At 35.7% G+C, this 19,916-nt stretch overlaps 1 protein-coding gene and 1 pseudogene across 2 annotated transcripts in view; both read right to left on the reverse strand.

Annotated features, from left to right (window-relative positions):
• Window positions 1–19,916, reverse strand: part of LCA5 (lebercilin LCA5) — a 64,542-nt gene that overhangs the window by 33,242 nt on the left and 11,384 nt on the right. For both annotated transcript variants that reach the window (XM_020899216.2, XM_020899207.2), the window contains exons 2-3: window positions 16,114–16,499; window positions 11,326–11,855 (exon numbers count right to left, since the gene is read on the reverse strand). In XM_020899216.2, coding sequence (XP_020754875.2) covers window positions 11,326–11,855; window positions 16,114–16,312 — 729 coding nt within the window. In that variant the 5' untranslated portion in view covers window positions 16,313–16,499. The remainder of the gene's footprint in view (window positions 1–11,325; window positions 11,856–16,113; window positions 16,500–19,916) is intronic.
• LOC139029682 (cytochrome b-c1 complex subunit 7 pseudogene) lies at window positions 5,137–8,508 on the reverse strand (annotated as a pseudogene).

Consider the following 19,916-nt stretch of genomic DNA (forward strand, 5'->3'; position numbering starts at 1 on the left):
ACATGACTTCTGGGTTTGACTTTCAGGGGGTGAGGGGAGGAGCGGGAAAGTAAAAGAGCAGAAAAACGTTTAGAGCAGAGACCGAGCCTCAAATAAGGTACGGCAGGGAAAGATTCAGAAACCGGAATCTACCTGGCCAACACTGCACAGCTCAGTTCTCATTCTGAATAAACTAGGAAGGGTAGGGAAGACAAGGCTGAATCGATTCTTTCTTCTGAAACTGATTTCCAGTGAAGGACAATATTATTTTTTTTTTATCAACAAGAAACAAATACCAACTTGAAGGCAGACTTCGGGTGAAAGGAATCTGAATGCCAGTTTCTCATAACGAAAACTAACAAAAGAGAAAGAAGTCTATTCAAATTTTCTTTGAGAGCTCTATGATATTCAGGCTACTCAAATTATTTCCCCAAATCTTTAGAAATTTCTTAAAAGGGAGAAAAAGCCTACTTAATAGTTTCATTATATTTTTCTGACAAGGTTATTCACTCTGTGCCAATTTAATTTTTTTTTTTTTTTTTTTTTTTTTTTTTTTTTTTTTTTTTTTATTTTTTTTTAAATTTTTATTAGTTGGAGGCTAATTACTTTACATCATTACAGTAGTTTTTGTTATACATTGATATGAATTAGCCATGGATTTACATGTATTCCCCATCCCAGTCCCCCCTCCCACCTCCCTCTCCACCCGATCCCTCTGGGTCTTCCCAGTGCACCAGGCCCGAGCACTTGTCTCATGTACCCAACCTGAGCTGGTTATCCGTTTCACCCTAGATAATACACATGTTTCAATGCTGTTCTCCTGAAACATCCCACCCTCGCCTTCTCCCAGAGTCCACAAGTCTGTTCCATACATCTGAGTCTCTTTTTCTGTTTTGCATATAGGGTTATCGTTACCATCTTTCTAAAGTCCATATATATGTGTTAGTATACTGTAATGGTCTTTATCTTTCTGGCTTACTTCGCTCTGTATAATGGGCTCCAGTTTTATCCATCTCATTAGAAGTGATTCAAATGAATTCTTTTTAATGGCTGAGTAATATTCCATGGTGTATATGTACCACAGCTTCCTCATCCATTCGTCTGCTGATGGGCATCTGGGTTGCTTCCATGTCCTGGCTATTATAAACAGTGCTGCGATGAACATTGGGGTGCATGTGGCTCTTTCAGATCTGGTTTCCTTGGTGTGTATGCCCAGAAGTGGGATTGCTGGGTCATATGGCAGTTCTATTTCCAGCTTTTTAAGAAATCTCCACACTGTTTTCCATAGTGGCTGTACTAATTTGCATTCCCACCAACAGTGTAAGAGGGTTCCCTTTTCTCCACACCCTCTCCAGCATTTATTGCTTGTAGACTTTTGGATAGCAGCCATCCTGACTGGCGTATAATGGTACCTCATTGTGGTTTTGATTTGCATTTCTCTGATAATGAGTGATGTTGAGCATCTTTTCATGTGTTTGTTAGCCATCTGTATGTCTTCCTTGGAGAAATGTCTGTTGAGTTCTTTGGCCCATTTTTTGATTGGGTCATTTATTTTTCTGGAGTTGAGCTGGAGGAGTTGCTTGTATATTTTTGAGATTAATCCTTTGTCTGTTGCTTCATTTGCTATTATTTTCTCCCAATCTGAGGGCTGTCTTTTCACCTTGCTTATAGTTTCCTTTGTTGTGCAAAAGCTTTTAAGTTTCATTAGGTCCCATTTGTTTATTTTTGCTTTTATTTCCAATATTCTGGGATGTGGGTCATAGAGGATCCTGCTGTGATTTATGTCGGAGAGTGTTTTGCCTATGTTCTCCTCTAGGAGTTTTATAGTTTCTGGTCTTACATTTAGATCTTTAATCCATTTTGAGTTTATTTTTGTGTATGGTGTTAGAAAGTGTTCTAGTTTCATTCTTTTACAAGTGGTTGACCAGTTTTCTCAGCACCACTTGTTAAAGAGGTTGTCTTTTTTCCATTGTATATCCTTGCCTCCTTTGTCGAAGATAAGGTGACCATAGGTTTGTGGATTTATCTCTGGGCTTTCCATTCTGTTCCATTGATCTATATTTCTGTCTTTGTGCCAGTACCATACTGTCTTGATGACTGTGGCTTTGTAGTATAGTCTGAAGTCAGGCAGGTTGATTCCTCCAGTTCCATTCTTCTTTCTCAAGATTGCTTTGGCTATTTGAGGTTTTTTGTATTTCCATACAAATTGTGAAATTATTTGTTCTAGTTCTGTGAAAAATACTGTTGGTAGCTTGATAGGGATTGCATTGAATCTATAGATTGCTTTGGGTAGTATAGCCATTTTGACAATATTGATTCTTCCAATCCATGAACACAGTATATTTCTCCATCTGTTTGTGTCCTCCTTGATTTCTTTCATTAGTGTCTTATAGTTTTCTATGTATAAGTATTTTGTTTCTTTAGGTAGATATACTCCTAAGTATTTTATTCTTTTTGTTGCAATGGTGAATAGTATTGTTTCCTTAATTTCTCTTTCTGTTTTCTCATTATTAGTGTATAGGAATGCAAGAGATTTCTGTGTGTTAATTTTATATCCTGCAACTTTACTGTATTCATTGATTAGCTCTAGTAATTTTCTGGTAGAGTATTTAGGGTTTTCTATGTAGAGGATCATGTCATCTGCAAACAGAGAGAGTTTCACTTCTTCTTTTCCTATCTGGATTCCTTTTACTTCTTTTTCTGCCCTGATTGCTGTGGCCAACACTTCCAAAACTATGTTGAATAGGAGTGGTGAGAGTGGGCACCCTTGTCTTGTTCCTGATTTCAGGGGAAATGCTTTCAATTTTTCACCATTGAGGGTAATGCTTGCTGTGGGTTTGTCATATATAGCTTTTATTATGTTGAGGTATGTTCCTTCTATTCCTGCTTTCTGGAGAGTTTTAATCATAAATGGCTGTTGAATTTTGTCAAAGGCTTTTTCTGCATCTATTGAGATAATCATATAGTTATCTTTCAATTTGTTAATGTGGTGTATCACACTGATTGATTTGCTGATATTAAAGAATCCTTGCATTCCTGATCTTCGCAATATTGGTAAGTCAAATCTTTATGCTGTACACATTAAACTTATACATATGTCAAATTATACCCCAATAAAACTGGAAAAACAAAAAATAAAAATGAGGCAGATTTAATATATGTGATTGTGTATGTGAGTGTACACACATATATATATTACACGTATATTCACAAGGGTATGTAAAGAGCACCAAAATGTATTTTAAGTGAAAAAAACATGAAGCAATGTGTATGGTACACCTTTACTTGTAGTAGGAGGGTAAAAAAATATACACACATATAACCATGTGCATGGAGAGATGATTTCTTAACAGAGATTACTTCTTGGGAAAAGGGTCACAAAGGACAGCACAGACGGGACACTGGTGTTTCATTACACACCTCTCTGTATTATTTGAACTTGCAGGCCTTTTTTAGTGCTTCTATTTTTTTTTCAGAAGAAAGTTATGATTTTAAATATTAACTTGAAATTTCTGTAATAATTGTTCTATCTAAATGGGCAGTTTTTAAGAACACTACAAAATTTACTCTCTGCAATGGTTTAAACTTGGCCCTTCAATCACAGATCTTAAAATTTCATTGTAAATCTCTACCAAAAATGATAGAAAAGAAATTTGTAAATAAAATCTAGCCAATTTCTTAAATTATTCTGCAATAAAAAATTAATAGGATCTCAATAAATATTTATTTTATAATCAGTCCCCTTTTTCAACATTTGAAATCTTTCATGTCTGCAACATTCAGTAATAGACATAAGGATAATTTTTTAAATAAATATGGTTTACCATACTAAAACCTTTTGACACATGAAAAGTTTAAAAATATGATTTAGACTCATCAGATTTCAGACCTGAGAGTGGCCTCAGAATCATTTCATTTAATTCCACAAATGAAGCAACCGAAGTCCGAGCATTAAGAGGGCTCACAGCATCAGAGCAGGGGAAGAGTCGAGCTGAACTCCTGGTTTGACTTCTACTACTCTGTCTTAGTTAACTTCATTCTTTTATTAAGACACAAAGCAGGTAGGTGAGGCAAACATGACTTCTGGGTTTGACTTTCAGGGGGTGAGGGGAGGAGCGGGGAAGTAAAAGAGCAGAAAAACGTTTAGAGCAGAGACCGAGCCTCAAATAAGGTATGGCAGGGAAAGATTCAGAAACCGGAATCTACCTGGCCAACACTGCACAGCTCAGTTCTCATTCTGAATAAACTAGGAAGGGTAGGGAAGACAAGGCTGAATCGATTCTTTCTTCTGAAACTGATTTCCAGTGAAGGACAATATTATTTTTTTTTTATCAACAAGAAACAAATAGCAACTTGAAGGCAGACTTCGGGTGAAAGGAATCTGAATGCCAGTTTCTCATAACGAAAACTAACAAAAGAGAAAGAAGTCTATTCAAATTTTCTTTGAGAGCTCTATGATATTCAGGCTACTCAAATTATTTCCCCAAATCTTTAGAAATTTCTTAAAAGGGAGAAAAAGCCTACTTAATAGTTTCATTATATTTTTCTGACAAGGTTATTCACTCTGTGCCAATTTAATGTTAAAACAGAGCTGGATTTTTTAATGTATTAAAAATGTGTGCCCTACAGCTTACTTCAGTGTTTCTAATAATTATGTACATGCTATTACACTTATGATCTTTTCATAAAGCTTAGTAGATAATTTCCCATTTAGTGATTAAGGATACTTACAATAGCTAGCAACTCACGGTATTTGCTTTATGACAGAGTTGTTCGTGGCTCTGACTCATCTCTACCACATCCTTAGATCAAGAAAGCAACCTCCACTGTAAGTCTTTCTTACAAGGGATGGGAGAGAACTGGTGTCTTTAGCCCCTACTGGAGGCCAGCTCCAGGCCCAGTGAACAACGGTGCAGTTGGGCAGTCATTAATAGAAACTGCAAACTGGGGAAACTGCTAATGAAGCTGATAACAATGAACCACTGATATTCAATCAGTGATTCTCAAAGAGTGATGCAGGGACCCTCAAGATCTGAGACGCTTCATGAGTCTGCAAGGTCAGAACTACTTTATGATACAATATTGCTTGCTATTTTCATTCACCATCATGAATGTATGGTAGAGTTTTCAAAACGCTATATAACATGTGATACGACATAACGAATGAAACGTCAACATTTATTGCTTAATGCAACAAATGAACATTTTCCAAATGACAAACATTTTCCAAATAAGTAATGTATGGTAATACAAAACCATTCATGGATAAAACATTCATTCAAAGGAGAAAACCAAGGGATTTTAATGTGATAGAGTATAAAAAGTTCTTTGATATGATTTTAGATTCCACATTGCAACAAACCTTTGTGAACACCACTTACTAAGTTTTGATATAGTATCAAAGAATATGCAGTTATCTGAAAAGCTTTTAAATATTTCTCTATTTTCTAACTCCTATAGACATCTGTGTGAGGCTGAATTTTCTTGTATTTATCAACCCCAACAACATATCGAAGCAGACTGAATGAGGAAGCAGCTATGAGGACCCAGCTGTCCTCTGTTAAGCCTAACACTGAAGAAATTTGTGAACATATAAAATGATGCCACTCTTGTCCCAATTTATTTTGGTTTAGAGAATGGATGTTTTTCATTAAAAGATTTTATGATACCATGCAGTAAGTTTTCATTAATTTTAAATAAATTAAGAAATATTAAATGTTCTCAATTTTAATTTCTAATATGGTAAATATCAATAGATATACCCACATAAACAAAAATCCTGTGGTATTGGGGGGTGTGCAATAATTTTTAAGGGTATAAAAGGGTCTTGAAAACAAAACCTTTGAGAATTGCTGCATTATATAACTATTAATATTTTACTGCCACAAATGTTAGCACCTTAACAGGTTTTTTTTTGCAGCTTTTTACAGTTTGTTGCAGTTTTAAATATTAATAATATGTATATAACTATTAATATGAAAATAAATATACTTAAATGGGGCTGATACTTTGACAGGACTCTATTCAACAATCTTACTGAAGTAAAAGTCAAAATGAAGGTATAAAGCCGACTGTAAATAAAGAAATAAACATGCAGCCTGATTTAGCTATCTGCCCTTTTGGACAGAGTTCAAATTTAACCAATTTTAAATTTAACAAATTTAGCCCTGTTCAAGCAGCTCTTTATCCCAAGTATACATATGGCCTAGGACCCAGCAGATCACATCACACAAGGCTGTCAAGAAGCAACTGCCATGGGTGACTGTCCCGACTCATACTTTTTTTGGTTCTGTCTAACCATCTATCTACTTCTAAGCCACTGTACTCTAAAGTTACTTAGACTATGCATTCTGTCATTTTCATCAACTAACAAAATAAACCTGTAATCAACCTATAGAGGGTGCAGAGATAAGTTTTTCACAGCTCAACTATTCAGAGATAACCTTGAAGAATGCTTTCTTTTTCCTCCCATAAAAAGAAAATATAACACAAGGGGAATAAGAATTGTGGCTTAATATCCCTTCCAGGATGAGGCAATCTACAAACAAACAAACAAACCTGCCTGTCACAAATTCCAGCATAAGGACTCTTAAAATGCTATGTGTTAGTAGCTCAGTCATTTCTGATTCTTTGAGACTCCATGGACTGTGTAGCCTGCCAGGGTCCTTGGTCCATGGAACTCTCCAGGCAAGAATACTGGAGTGGGTTCCAATTTCCTTCCAGAGGATCTTCCCGACCCAGGGATTGAACCCAGATTTCCTGCATTGCAGGTAGATGCTTTACCATCTGAGCTACTAGGCTATACCAAACAAAAACAAAAAACACCAGTCATCCTTAGCAAAGAATAGCACAAAACTTAAAGTCAGCACTACAAGGATTTTACTGCAAATTCAAGGGACACTCAGGACTTTCTCTGATTTTAGTTTATTTGCAAAATGAAACACCACAATAGTTCTTAGACTCCTCCCTTACCCTTACAGTCAGTGGTACTGAGCTGGGAAGAAAAAAGATTACGTAAAATGTGAAAAACTGAATGAGGCATGAAACAAAACAACTACTGAGAGTAGTTAAATTAGCTAAAACTTTTAAAACAAAGCATGAGTGGAATCACTCTACCATAATCATATATATAAGGTTTACGGCGTAGTCTATAATGAAAAGAATGTGGTGTCAGCAGAGGAAAAGACATATACATCAGAAGAAGAGACTAAAGAATCCAGAATAGACCCACAAAAATATGCCCAACTGATTTTGGACAAAGGTGCCAAATTCAAGGAAGGAAGAATAGCCTTTTCAACAAATAGTAGTAGAACAACTGGGTACTACATAGGCAGGGAAAACAAAATAGAAATGATCTCAACCTAAACCTCACAACTTATATAAAAATCAACTCAATGTGAATCATGAACTTTAAAGTAAAACATAAAACTGTAAAGCTTTTGGATAAAATATAGTAGAAAATCTTTACGGCTACAGGCAAAGGGTGACAGGGATAGGCAAAGAATTCTTAGACCTGACACCAAAAAGCACAATCCATGAAAGAAAAATCTGACAAACTGGACCACATCAAAATTTTAAAACTCTCTGAAAGACTCTGTAAGAGGATGAAAAGACAAGCTACACAGTGAGAAAATATTTGCAAACCATGTATCGGATGAAGAACCTGTATCTATTACATATAAAGAACTATCAAAAAATCAACAGTAAAAGCACAAACAATTAGAAATATAGGCAAAAAACAAACAAATGAACAGGATCTACTAATGGCAAATAAGCATTTAAAAAGATGTTCAACTCATAAGCCATTAGGAATAATATTAAGTTAAAACTAAGAGATACTGCTACATAGCTGTAGGAATGGCTAGAATTTTATTTTTTTTCCAACAATAATTATGGTATTTATTTAAAGTAATACATTTACAGCCCAGATAGTTCTACATTGTACATTTCAGGTTTAACCAGCTTCATAAAAATACTTGAGAACAGCTGTACCCACAGATTTAGACCACTAAATTACTTCTTTGCCCATTCTCTCTCTTTTCTTTCCCGAATAACCTCTTTCAGATATGGTTCAAGGTAGAATTTATCCTCCTCATATTTTGTCCACTGCTCTTTAGGCAGGATCTGCTGCCTCATGCTGAGGTCCAGTGCTCTCTTAATGCGAAACACTCTGTCGTTATATAAAGTTTCTCAGGAAGCCTTCTTATTGCTTCTTTTACATCGTCATTCTCACGTATTGTGTCATCTCGCATTAAGCCCAGTTTATTGAACCCGGCAACGTTGTAATACCATTTTCGAATACCCTCCAGCCACCTGCTTGATGCTGAAACAGCTGGCCGGCCCGCCATGTTGACCTGACACAGAAGCGTTGCTTCCTCAGGAATGGCTAGAATTTTAAACAGTGGTAACACGAAACGCTGCCAAGGATGTGGAGGAAGTGAATCACTGATACACTGCTGGTAAAACGTAACCTGGTGTACCGCTTTACAAAAGAAAACGGCAGTTTCTTACAAAACCAAATGTGCTTATCAAACAATTCATCAAGTGAACTTTTATTCATATAACCCAGAGAAATGAAAACTAATGTTCACACAAAAACCTGTTCATGAATGGCCATAGACCCAAGGACTGCAGCCTGCTCAGGACAGGCTCCTCTGTCCATGGACTTCTCCAAGCAAGAATACTGGATTGGGTTGCCATTCCCTTCTCAAGGAGATCTTCCAACCCAGATCTCCTGAATTGCAGGCAGATTCTTTACAGTCCGAGCCACCAGAGAAGCCAGTAGCTTCATTAGTTAATAACTAAAACTGGAAACAACCCAAATGTCCTTCAACAGGATATACCATAACATTCTTGTATATTCATGTCATGGAATACTACTTGAGAATAAAAAAGGAACAAACTATTGATACATGCAACAACTCTGATGGAGCTCAAGGGAAAAAAATGCAATCTGCCAACCTTAAAATACTAGAAGATTCTGTTTATATTACACTCTTAAAATAACAAAATTAAAGAAATGGTCAACAGATCAGTGGATGCCACAGGTCAGAGTGCTAGGGAAAGCAGGAAGGTAACTATGCCTATAAAAGTTGGTAACACAGGGGAGCCTGTGATGGAACTGTTCTGCACCTTGACCATAGTGATGGCCACATGAATCTGCATGTGATAAAACTGCACAGAACTAAATACACACACATACACACTCAAACACAAATGAGTCCATGTAAAACTGGTTAAATCTGAATAAGGTGGATGAGCTGTATCAATATATCACTCCCAATTTCCTGATTATAATATTATATTTGTCTATGTGCTTCCCTGGTGGTTCAGCAGTAAAGAATATCCACCTGCAATGCAAGAGACACAGGTTCAATCCCTGGGTTAGGAAGATTCCTTGGAGAAGGAAATGACAACAATTCCAGTATTCTCGTCTAGGATAATCCCATGGACAGAGGAGCCTGGTGTACTACAGTTCATGGAGTTGCAAAAGTGACCAAACAATAACATTATATTCTACTTATGCTATATGTTACCACTGGGGAAAATGGATGGAGGGTATATGGGATCTATTTTTTTTTAACTGCATGTACATATACAATTAACACCAAAATTTTTTTTTAAATTTCTTACTCCAGTAAGAAAAACCTAAGAAATTGAGAACACTATACAGTAAGTATTTCAAAGACCTGAAGTTTCCCTGAGGGCTCAGCAGGTAAAGAATCTGCCTGCAAGGCAGGAGACACAGGAGATGTGGGTTCAATCCCTGGGTCAGGAAGATCCCCTGGAGGAGGAAATGGCAACCCACTCCAGTATTCTTGCCTGGAGAATCCCATGGAAGGAAGACCTTGGAGGGCTACAGTCCATGGGGTCACAAACAGTCGGATGTGACTAAGTGATTAATACTTTCACTTTCACAGACTTATCACAGATGACTGATTTTCATGCTCTCAAGTGAGTAGCCACATAATTCAACTCCATCTACAACACAGAATCCACAGATTTGTTCAAGTTTTCCTCTCTTCTCTGTCTTTCCTTCTCTACCATTCCAACAACCCCCTTCATAACAGGCTATAAGAGAGAACTGCAGTATACGTGTGTAGGGTGTGTGCATACATGTGTGTGCGCTACAGTTCTATGTTCTGTCTAGTTTTACAGAAATACACACAGATGTGTGGGTTGTTTTTAACCATAGTTAATAATCAACTTTCTGTGCTCTTGGTTCCTAATTTTAAAATCCATATGGGCACATTTTGTACTTCCCTTTAAAAATAAATGTCAGCTATTCATGATAATAGTTGCTTCCATCCCCTACCCTCATCCTACTACCTAGGTAGGTAAATGGTCCTTCAAAAAAAGTTTTCATGTGGTTGATCTGCAGTTTGACTTGATCACTGGTGGAACCTATGCAATAAGATATTTTCTGTATACTGAAGCAAAAGTTAATGATTGCTAATTTTTGAGAATAAGCTAAGTTCTTTTTCTGGCCACTGATATACACTCTTTAATAAGCCACTCTCTTAGGCAGGGCATTGGTATATAGAGTCTGGTATATTATATAGACTGAGGTACTATTTATATACCAGGTATTAAAAACATCTAATTAATACATTGCAGAAAAGCTAGTTTATAGTTCTGACTTTCCCGTGTTCAAAGAACTCTGACAGCAAATATCATTCTCATACTCTTTCCCAACCTTTGCTTTCCAAACAGATTTTACATACACACACACACACACACATATATATATCAGGTAGCATCTAATATAAGTTCTCCATGTAACAGTCATGGGGTAGTACTCTTTTCCTTTAATTTCAAGAAAAAAATATTTTTGTAAGATCTGCTGTATTCTCAGACTATTAACTCAGCATCATTCTACCCACTTTTCACATCACGTCTTATTGAGGGAGTAGAAGCACACCCTGCCCCAAAATATATCTTTCACAAATGTTCAAAGAAATAAAAACAGAAATTATTCATGTGGCATTTCTTACACAATGGCCCCAAATGTCAGTTTTATATACTATAGTCTTATAGTATCATTTTCAATTTTCAAGAAACAATCACATAATCAGTGTATTTCCCCCAAATAGCTTAGATTTTGGGAATTAAACATCTATTAGCATGTGGCCCATTAATGTATACAATCTTTCACATCTTGCTCTTAAAGATAAAATCTTAAATTTTTCCTAATCTCTTACTCAGAAAGATACTAAAAAAAAGAAAACAATCAGATTTCATTTCCAAGCAAATGCTGAACTGCAATAAGCAGTCTTAAAAGTGCACATCAAATGCCCAATGAAAAATAACACAAAACAGCACAATTAGAAACTGTGGAAATTTTACCTTAATTCTTCTCTCAGTGTCATCTAATTTTAACTCTGCAGAAGAGAGTTTCTTTGCTAAATCATCTCGTTCAGGTAGGTGTTTAGCTTCAGAGATCGTTTTCAGTTTCTGTAAGGAAACTTTTGTCCTAAGCAGTTCACCTTCTGTCTCTCTCACCCTTTTTTCAGTTGCCCGTTCTTTCTCTTGAGATTTTCTTAAGCGGTCTTTGAGTGCTGTAATCTCATTGTTATGACGAGCAATAAGTTGTGAGATTTCATTTTCTGTGTCTTCAAACTTATTCAGGGCTTTCTCCTGCCTGTACTGAAGCCTTTTCAAAGCCTTATTTTCTTTTAGCAGCTCGGCTATCTTGACCTGGAGTTCAGTTACTTCATTCTGCAATTCATTGATTTTTAGCAGTCTTGCAGAAAGAACCCGTTTTGTAACAAGATCAGGATCTTTCCGAAGGGGCTCCCTATTGAGGCTCTGGGAGCGAAATCCTGCTCTGACTCTCTTTCTGTTTGGTGAACCCTTAGGGCTTGGTTTCCTAGGGGCTGAAAAAGAAACAGTAATAACATAAAGTGAAAGCTGTATCAGATGTAGAATTATCGACTCATCCTAACACAAATGAATCCATAATATTCTTTAGTCATTTTGTTTTAAGGAAACATTTTAAAAAAATGATTCTACAATATTTAAATATTTGGTTTTACTTAGAGCTTTTAGCATGTCGTTTTTATTAAGAAAGGTTTGAAATCTTTTAAGACAGTTCAAGAAACATATTCTGATCCAGCAAAACAATATGCCATGGTTCACAAGGAATTATTTTACACTGTTTTAAAAGATGGTAACATCAGACTCCACCATTTTTACCTTTGCAGATAAGATGGTCAGCTGTATTCAAACATAGGCACCATCAGCATTAGCACAGTGCCTAATAAATACAAAATGTCATGATAATCAAGTCATCTGTGCCAAGATATTTGGGATAATTTGAAATATGGAAACGTATGATTTTTTAAATTAATTAGAAATCTTTATTTCAGGAAAGACGACGACAACATGACAGCAAGAAGATTTGGGGCTCAGATTTACTACTTAATAGATCCTTGGGCAATTCAACTTAAACCTTTTCCAGGTTTATTTTCCCTTTTGTTGTGAGGATTAACTGAAGTATGCGTATAAGACAGAAAATTCTCCACAAATATTCTCTGTCAGTATTAAGAACTTAATCCCACATATCAGTGATTGAAAATGGAAAACACTTTAGCAGTACAGATGTGATTCTAAATGCTTTCTCAGAGGCTTTCTTTTGTGTGATGTTCAAATCAAAAACATCTGGCATAATTTAAGAACAAGATAAATGACTCCAGCCTAAAAAATTAAAAGCACATGAAATCTTTAAAATGTACATATCACAACATTTCACAAAAACTTTGAATATTATTTACTCAAAGTTCATTAAACCTTGGCCTCAATATACAGAGCACCTGCCCTTTAAAAGAGGCATCTGGAAGTTTGCCATAGTTGAGAACAGTGAACTTTAATCTCCAAGGTGACTGCATTTTTTCTAGAAGGAAATGCATTCCAGAGGGGAAAAAAATGAAGAAAAACTAGAAAATCCAATCTTTCCTTACCTACTTCACCAGCCATGGATACCCTGATTTTACTATGTAAACAAGGAAAACATGTTTACAATGTAACATTATAAAGTTTCATTTAAAGAGACAGAAATTTTGTAGAGGGTATAGTAAATGTGTACTGATTTGGGATTCCAGCTCTATACATGCATGAATATTTGAAAAGAAGTAGTAATAAAAAGAAACGAAGGAAAGCCTATTAGTAACTTTGAAACTATGCTATCCAATACAGTAGTCACTAGCCACATGTGGCTACTGGAAACTGAAATGTGGGTGATCCAAACTGAGTCCATAACTGAAATACACACCAGATTTCAAACACCTAACTCAAAGGAAAAAGAAAAAAAGGAATGCAGAATATTCCACACACTATGTTTTATACTAACTATATTTAGAAATGATAATATTTTGGATATTCTGAGTTAAATAAAAATTATTAAAATTAATTCCACCTTTCTACCTGTTTTTCTTTTGGCAATAAAAAATTGTATGTGTGGCTTGCATTTGTGATGTGCGTAATACTTCCATTGGAGAAACTGCTCCAATTTTAAATTGGAACATCTATCATTTCAATTTTCTTTCTTTCCCAACATACTGAGTGAACAGAGTTTTAGTATCTATATGCTATTACAGATTATGTATTCAGCTCTTGGAATGACAGAAACTTTATACATAAAAATGGTTGTACATAAGAATAAATGTTAATCACCCCAAATCTCTGATTTTTATGTATAAAATTATATTGCTCAGCAAATAAGATTTCATGCACATGGAAACTTAATTTGAGAAGTGAAAGTCTAGATATTATACAAATCAAGTTACAAATTCTCCACTAATATTTTGTTCTATGATATAGCCAGACAAAAAGGGCTTCTGCCACCAACATTTGACATCCTCAAAATATGAACATTGTTTTCTACTATATTCTATTAACCAGATCTCAAAAAATATCTCTCACCTTTCATTTATCTCTTTCATTTTCAAAACGATCAAGATTAAATACAGGGCTAGTAACACTCAGAAGAAAGATGACTGACTGTTGAAATCATTCTTCAGCTCCCCCTTGTTACCACCAAAAAGAGGGTGGACAAACACTGTTTTCCTTCCATCAGGTGTTAAAATTACAGTATGACTCATTAAAAAAACATGTAACAAAGATAAACTATGCATCTACCAAAAACGTAGTATGTTTATATTACCGATAAAATGAGAAACAGAATATGTACATAATATGTAATATATAAACATGTATAACTGAAATTATTATTAAATTGTATTATACATATAACTTCTGATAGAGCACAAATTTTATTTCTAAAATAATAAAATAAGCTGAAAATGTAAAAGGAAGAAGGAAGAATATGTTGCTAAATGTAAAATTTTGCAAATTCAAGTGTTCAAGATGCTTTTTAAATCACACTTGGCTTTCCCTTAGTTCAGTCGACACTGGTAATTGCCAACTTGAGCCGAAAGAAATCGGTGTTTAGGGACATTACCAGTTTTCCCGGATGGCTTGCACTGAAGTAGACATATTACCACAGACTTTAATTCAAAGGACAATACAAAGCAGAAAACAGTACAAGTCAGGTTGAAATTTTTCTGAGTGATAAATGGTTTCTCACAGCTTTTTCTCAGATATCTTCTTAAGTAAAACTGCTTCTAGGTAAGGAGTGAAAAATTAAAGTATTCCTACCAATAATTCCAAAGGTATGTGAATGATTTCTTGGGAATAAACATTTTCTAAGGTTCAACCCTAAGGTCTGTTTATTCCTAATTATACAGCAAAAGTTTAATATCAGATCATGCTCTCAACCACAAAATCAAAACAAGAAAATGACACTGAGACAGATTTGGAGGAAGAGACTATGAAACCTGCAGCACTGTACTTGTAGCAATAATAAACAAACAAAAATATAACAGCAAAAACCATACAGAAAAAAAAAAGGAAAAAACTTTTAAAGTTTTTAAAAGTTGTTGTTAAAAGTGTCAACATCCCTGGGAAGCCTGATCAAGGATTCACAAATAGGTTGCTTTCAAAAGAAACACACATTCTTTGCAGATTTTAAAAAGGTAAATGTTACTTTTCAAAGTAAAAATTTATAAAGGCAAATTTAATAAAACCCCTGCTTCAAACTTTTCAATAGCTAACTATCTCCCCCCCCCCACCCCCCACCCCCAAACAGTCAATATCTTAACACAGGATTCTAGGCATTTCATGACCTCACCCTGATTTCCTTTTAGGCTCACATACTACTTCCTGCCTTGCAATCTTACCACTCTAAGCTACTAATGTGATGGCTGTATTGTATCTATTAACCGATACTATAAAGTCTCATTTTACTGATGCTGGGAAAGACTGAAGGCAAAAGGAGAAGTGGGTGGCAGAGGATGAGATGATTAGATAGCATCACCAACACAATGGACATGAATCTAAGCAAACACTGGGAGATCGTGAAGGACAGAGAAGCCTGGCATGCTGTAGTCTATGAGGTTGCAAAGAGTCGGACACGACTCAGCGACTGAATAACAACAAATAAAACCTCATTTACTTTAGCTTACCTATGGTGTACTAGCGGTCCTTACATATTTTGTTACTAAATACATACAGATTTTCTTGACTAGGGATTTATTAAGATGAAGAAGAGATTTCCAGAACATTATGCAGTCAAATATGTATTAATACCTAGCTCCAGACTAATAACATTCTAACAAGAAAAATTATTTCTAAAGATTTATGCTGTTCCATTATAACACCATTTAATAGAAAACAGACTGGTGGTCCCAAATTCCATTTCGAAGCTGAATTTGAACTTTTTCAGTAAGTAGAAGTAATTTTACCCAATCTATAAAAATGTCCCTTAACCACTTTATATCCATGCCTTTCACAACTTTCTGAAAATAAAGGTACAAATGCTTTGTGATTTTTTTTTTTTTTTTTTTTTGCCTTTACAAACCCCAAGACAATCATTTATTCAGGAACAAGCAAAAACAAAAATGAGAAACCTCAGTTAGAGTTCTTTCTTCTGGATACAGTATAGCTGTGAATGTAACAAAGGATAGTACACTGTGAGCAACATTTATAAAAATATATCCCATTCTCATTCACACAGGTTTCCTTAAGCACTCAGAATGAATATTCCAGGTCTACTGGAGTCTTTTAAAGGATGCTTACCGTGATGATGCACTTGGCTATCTGAAATTTGTTTCTTAGGATGTTTTTCCTTAACACTTGCAGGTGGGGAGGGATGCACCAGCGACGACCGGCCAGAAGACTGTGGAGTAGTTCCAAATTCAGATGAACAGTAAGAGTAATAGGGTCTGCTTGTCTTACTTTCTCGATCAGTAACTGGACTTCTTTCTCTTTCCCCCATGGCTTTGAAAAATAGTCTCTATTCACATAATTTCACAGAGTCTTCTCAGAAAAATCCAAAATAAGCCTGAAGAGCAATTTTGAGTCTTCAGATCCTGGGGATAATATTCAAGTCTGTGCAATCCGTTTTCTCTATGTACCTTTAGTCCACAATTCACAATAGCAACCAGAAGATACACTTTTTTCCTCTACAATTAAGGAAGAGGGAGGGAAACTCATCATATTTCATGAAATAGATTTCAAGAGTTAATTACAATGAAAGATACCAAAAGCAAAACAACATATTGCTTAGAACTTTAAAAAGAGGCCATAATTTAATTCATCTATATTTTCATACCTTATTTGGAGAAACGATAGACTGTCATAGACTAGATAGAGAATGTGTAAAGTACCTGACATACACCTGCTTCTGAATAAATGTTAACTGAATTTGACTCCCTTGAATCTTAAGATTTATAACAAACACAAAAGCTAGGTGAATAATAAAGTCACCAGTTTTTGGTTTTGGTGGTGGGGATGGGGGGAAAGGTAGTAAAGAACAAGCCTGCTAACAAAAATAAGAAAAATATCTAAGACTGACTGCATAAAAATGTAAAACTGGACCATGCAAAAAATTAATCAAATTAAAGCATGTGAAGAAAAATATTGCAACATGACAGAAAAATCATGACCATCCTTAACAATCAATCAATACCTCATATCATGCCACAAGAAAGATAGGAAGTCAAAAGATAAATGGGCAAATACATGTTAAGACCCACAGCAGGCAATACAAAAATAGGCACAAAAAAATATTTAACTTCACACATCATTTTAAAATCTATCAAATTACCAAAGATTCCTCAAAATAACACTCAGTGCTTCCAAAATGGCTATCAAAACAAGACTGGGGGAAAAAAGCTGGCAAAATAGGTTAAAACTTTAATTATGCTTTTAACCTTTGATTCAATAATTCTATTCCTGGATACCAAGAAAATTACCCTAAAAACAGGGGGCAAGTTATGCACAAATGTTGAATGTGGCACAATTAAAAAGAAAAAAAGTAAATGTCTAACCATTGCAAAACAAGAAATTAAGAAAAGTATTGAAAAAATTAATATAGCATAGTATTATGCAGATGTCAGAAATGTTTACAAAAAGTTTGTTAACAAGGAAGATGCTTATACTATTATGGTACAGGAAAAATTCAAAGTGTTGTATACAATATGATCTCAACTACACAGTCATTGAAAAATGCTGAGTCCTCTGAACTCAGGAACTGGGGGAAAAAAAAAACCCTGCAAAAACCAAGGTATACACGTACACAAAAATAATTTCTGTCTGGGCAACACGAATTTTAGATAAGTTTATCTGTCTCCTTAACAGAGTTTAATTTTCTAGTAAAATGAAACCGGATTACTTTTATAATCAGAACAACTGTTCTTAATGTTTAGAAGAAACAAAGTCCACTGAGGAAATGCGTGTTAAAAGAATCCTGGGTCTAGTAATAAATGAAAAAGACATACACGAGGCAGCATTACTGCTGCTGACTGCAGCACTGTGCAGTTTACCGGTAAAGGCCTAAATCAATCAAAATGACCATCAACAGGGAACTGGCTACCTACACTGTACACCTCCACACAGCAAAGTACTGTGCTACCAAGCTCTTAAGGAAATGAGGACTACCTCTGCACACTCTCTGCAGTCTGCAGTGATCGCCAAGATACACGAAGAAAAGGGGGAGGGAGAAAGGCATGCATAGTAATGCTACCACTTATTGAAGGAGGGTTATAAATTCATCTATGTAACTTCCATATTTTTAAAAAGGAGAGGAACAAACTATACCCCTCATGAAAACATAATGGGTTCTTCAGGGCAGGGGTGTCCAACGGAACTGTCGGCAAGAAGGGAAATGTTCTTAAGAGAAGAGACTGGTGGTTGCCAAGGGGGAAAGAGACGGGAGAAGGATGGAGGGGGAGGTTGGGGTTAGCAGATGTAAGCTTTCATATATAGAATGGATACTGCAAGGCACAAAGAACTACAGTCAGTATCCCATGACAAACCATAATGGAAAAGAAGGTATTTATTTGAAAACAAACAAACAAGGTATGTATATGTCTAACGGAGTCACTTTGCCGTACAGCGGTAATTAGCACAGCACTGTAAATCAACCACACTTCAATTTTAAAATACAGAAATGGTTTAAAATCAGTTTGGGATGATAGCTAGCCGCATGCAGCTACTGAACACTGAAATATGGTAAGTGTGAACAAGGAACTAATTTTTAATTATGTTGAATTTTAATTAACTGCTAAAAGCAAAATGCACTGGTGGTTAGCTGACTGGACGATACAGCTGCAGAGAAAGGGAGGAAGCCGAGCTGAGGGACAGGGATAGAAGTTAGACTTCTTTATGTTAACTTCTATAGATTCAACGCTGGAAATCATACTTTTTGGAAATAAGGTTTTTAAAAAGCATGTCCTATGAATCAAAAGAAAATCTAACTGTAGGTGGCTCAGACAGTAAAGAATCCAACTGCAATACAGGAGACCCGGGTTCAATCCCTAGGTGGGTAAGATGCCCTGGAGAAGGAAATGGCAACCCACTCCAGGATTCTTGACTAGAGAATCACATGGACAGAGGAGCCGGGAGGGCTACAGTCCATGGGGGTCTCAAAAAGTCAGACCCAACAAAGCAACTTTCAATGAGCAACTAACACTTTCACTTTCATATATACAGTTGGTGGCAAAGTCGCACAGATTAACCAGTACTAACAACTTTAAAGAACACAATCCCTAGAGAGATGATCCTACTGACAAAAGAGGTCCAAAATTTTTCTAAAAACAATTTTCAATAATTGCATTGCTGGTATTATTCTACAACCTAGAAATATGGTCATACTAGAGAGCAAGAAAGGTATGAAACACTCGTGATGGAGTGTCAGAAGGGTTCAGGACAGTGTTCCAGGAAGCTCCGACCAGTCAACGATGGGACAATTGCATCTTCAATGAGAACTGTATCAGCAAAGGATTAAAACACATAGAATGTGTTTAAATTCACGAGGTCATATGTTATTTTAAAAAAACTAATGAGTTACCTCAAAGATACTATCTGAAAATTGATAGATGAAGAGGAAAAAAATCCAATATGTATCCTGTCTACACCGTTACAAGATATATCTTAGAACAAAATAGTAGATAAGAGGAAGTACTTCTTTACAGAATTATTCTAGCTAATAAATTAAAAAGGGGAATATTCGAATGACAGAATTAGAACATTGTCATTTTGTAGTTACTAACGAAATAATGAAACTAGATCATGCTCACTAACGGCTGCTAACACCACAGAAAGTAATCAGACACGGTGTGCCTCCAGAGGAGACGCAACAATCCACTGAGGTAATAGATTTCTTCTGCAAGAAAAATAAAATCTGAGTTTGATCAAACTTTTAAACTGAAATGACAGTTTATAGAAGATACAGGGGACAGAGGGACAAGGAAGCAATTAGCAAAATCTACTCTGTGGCCCATTCTGTAGGACCAACTGGCTTCTTTAACATAAACTGCAAGCAGAAAAAGGAGAGATGGGGAGAGCTTACTTTATATTTTAAAAGCCTCAGGAACACA

This window comes from Odocoileus virginianus, chromosome 19 (assembly GCF_023699985.2).
Source record: "Odocoileus virginianus isolate 20LAN1187 ecotype Illinois chromosome 19, Ovbor_1.2, whole genome shotgun sequence".
Lineage (NCBI taxonomy): Eukaryota > Metazoa > Chordata > Mammalia > Artiodactyla > Cervidae > Odocoileus > Odocoileus virginianus.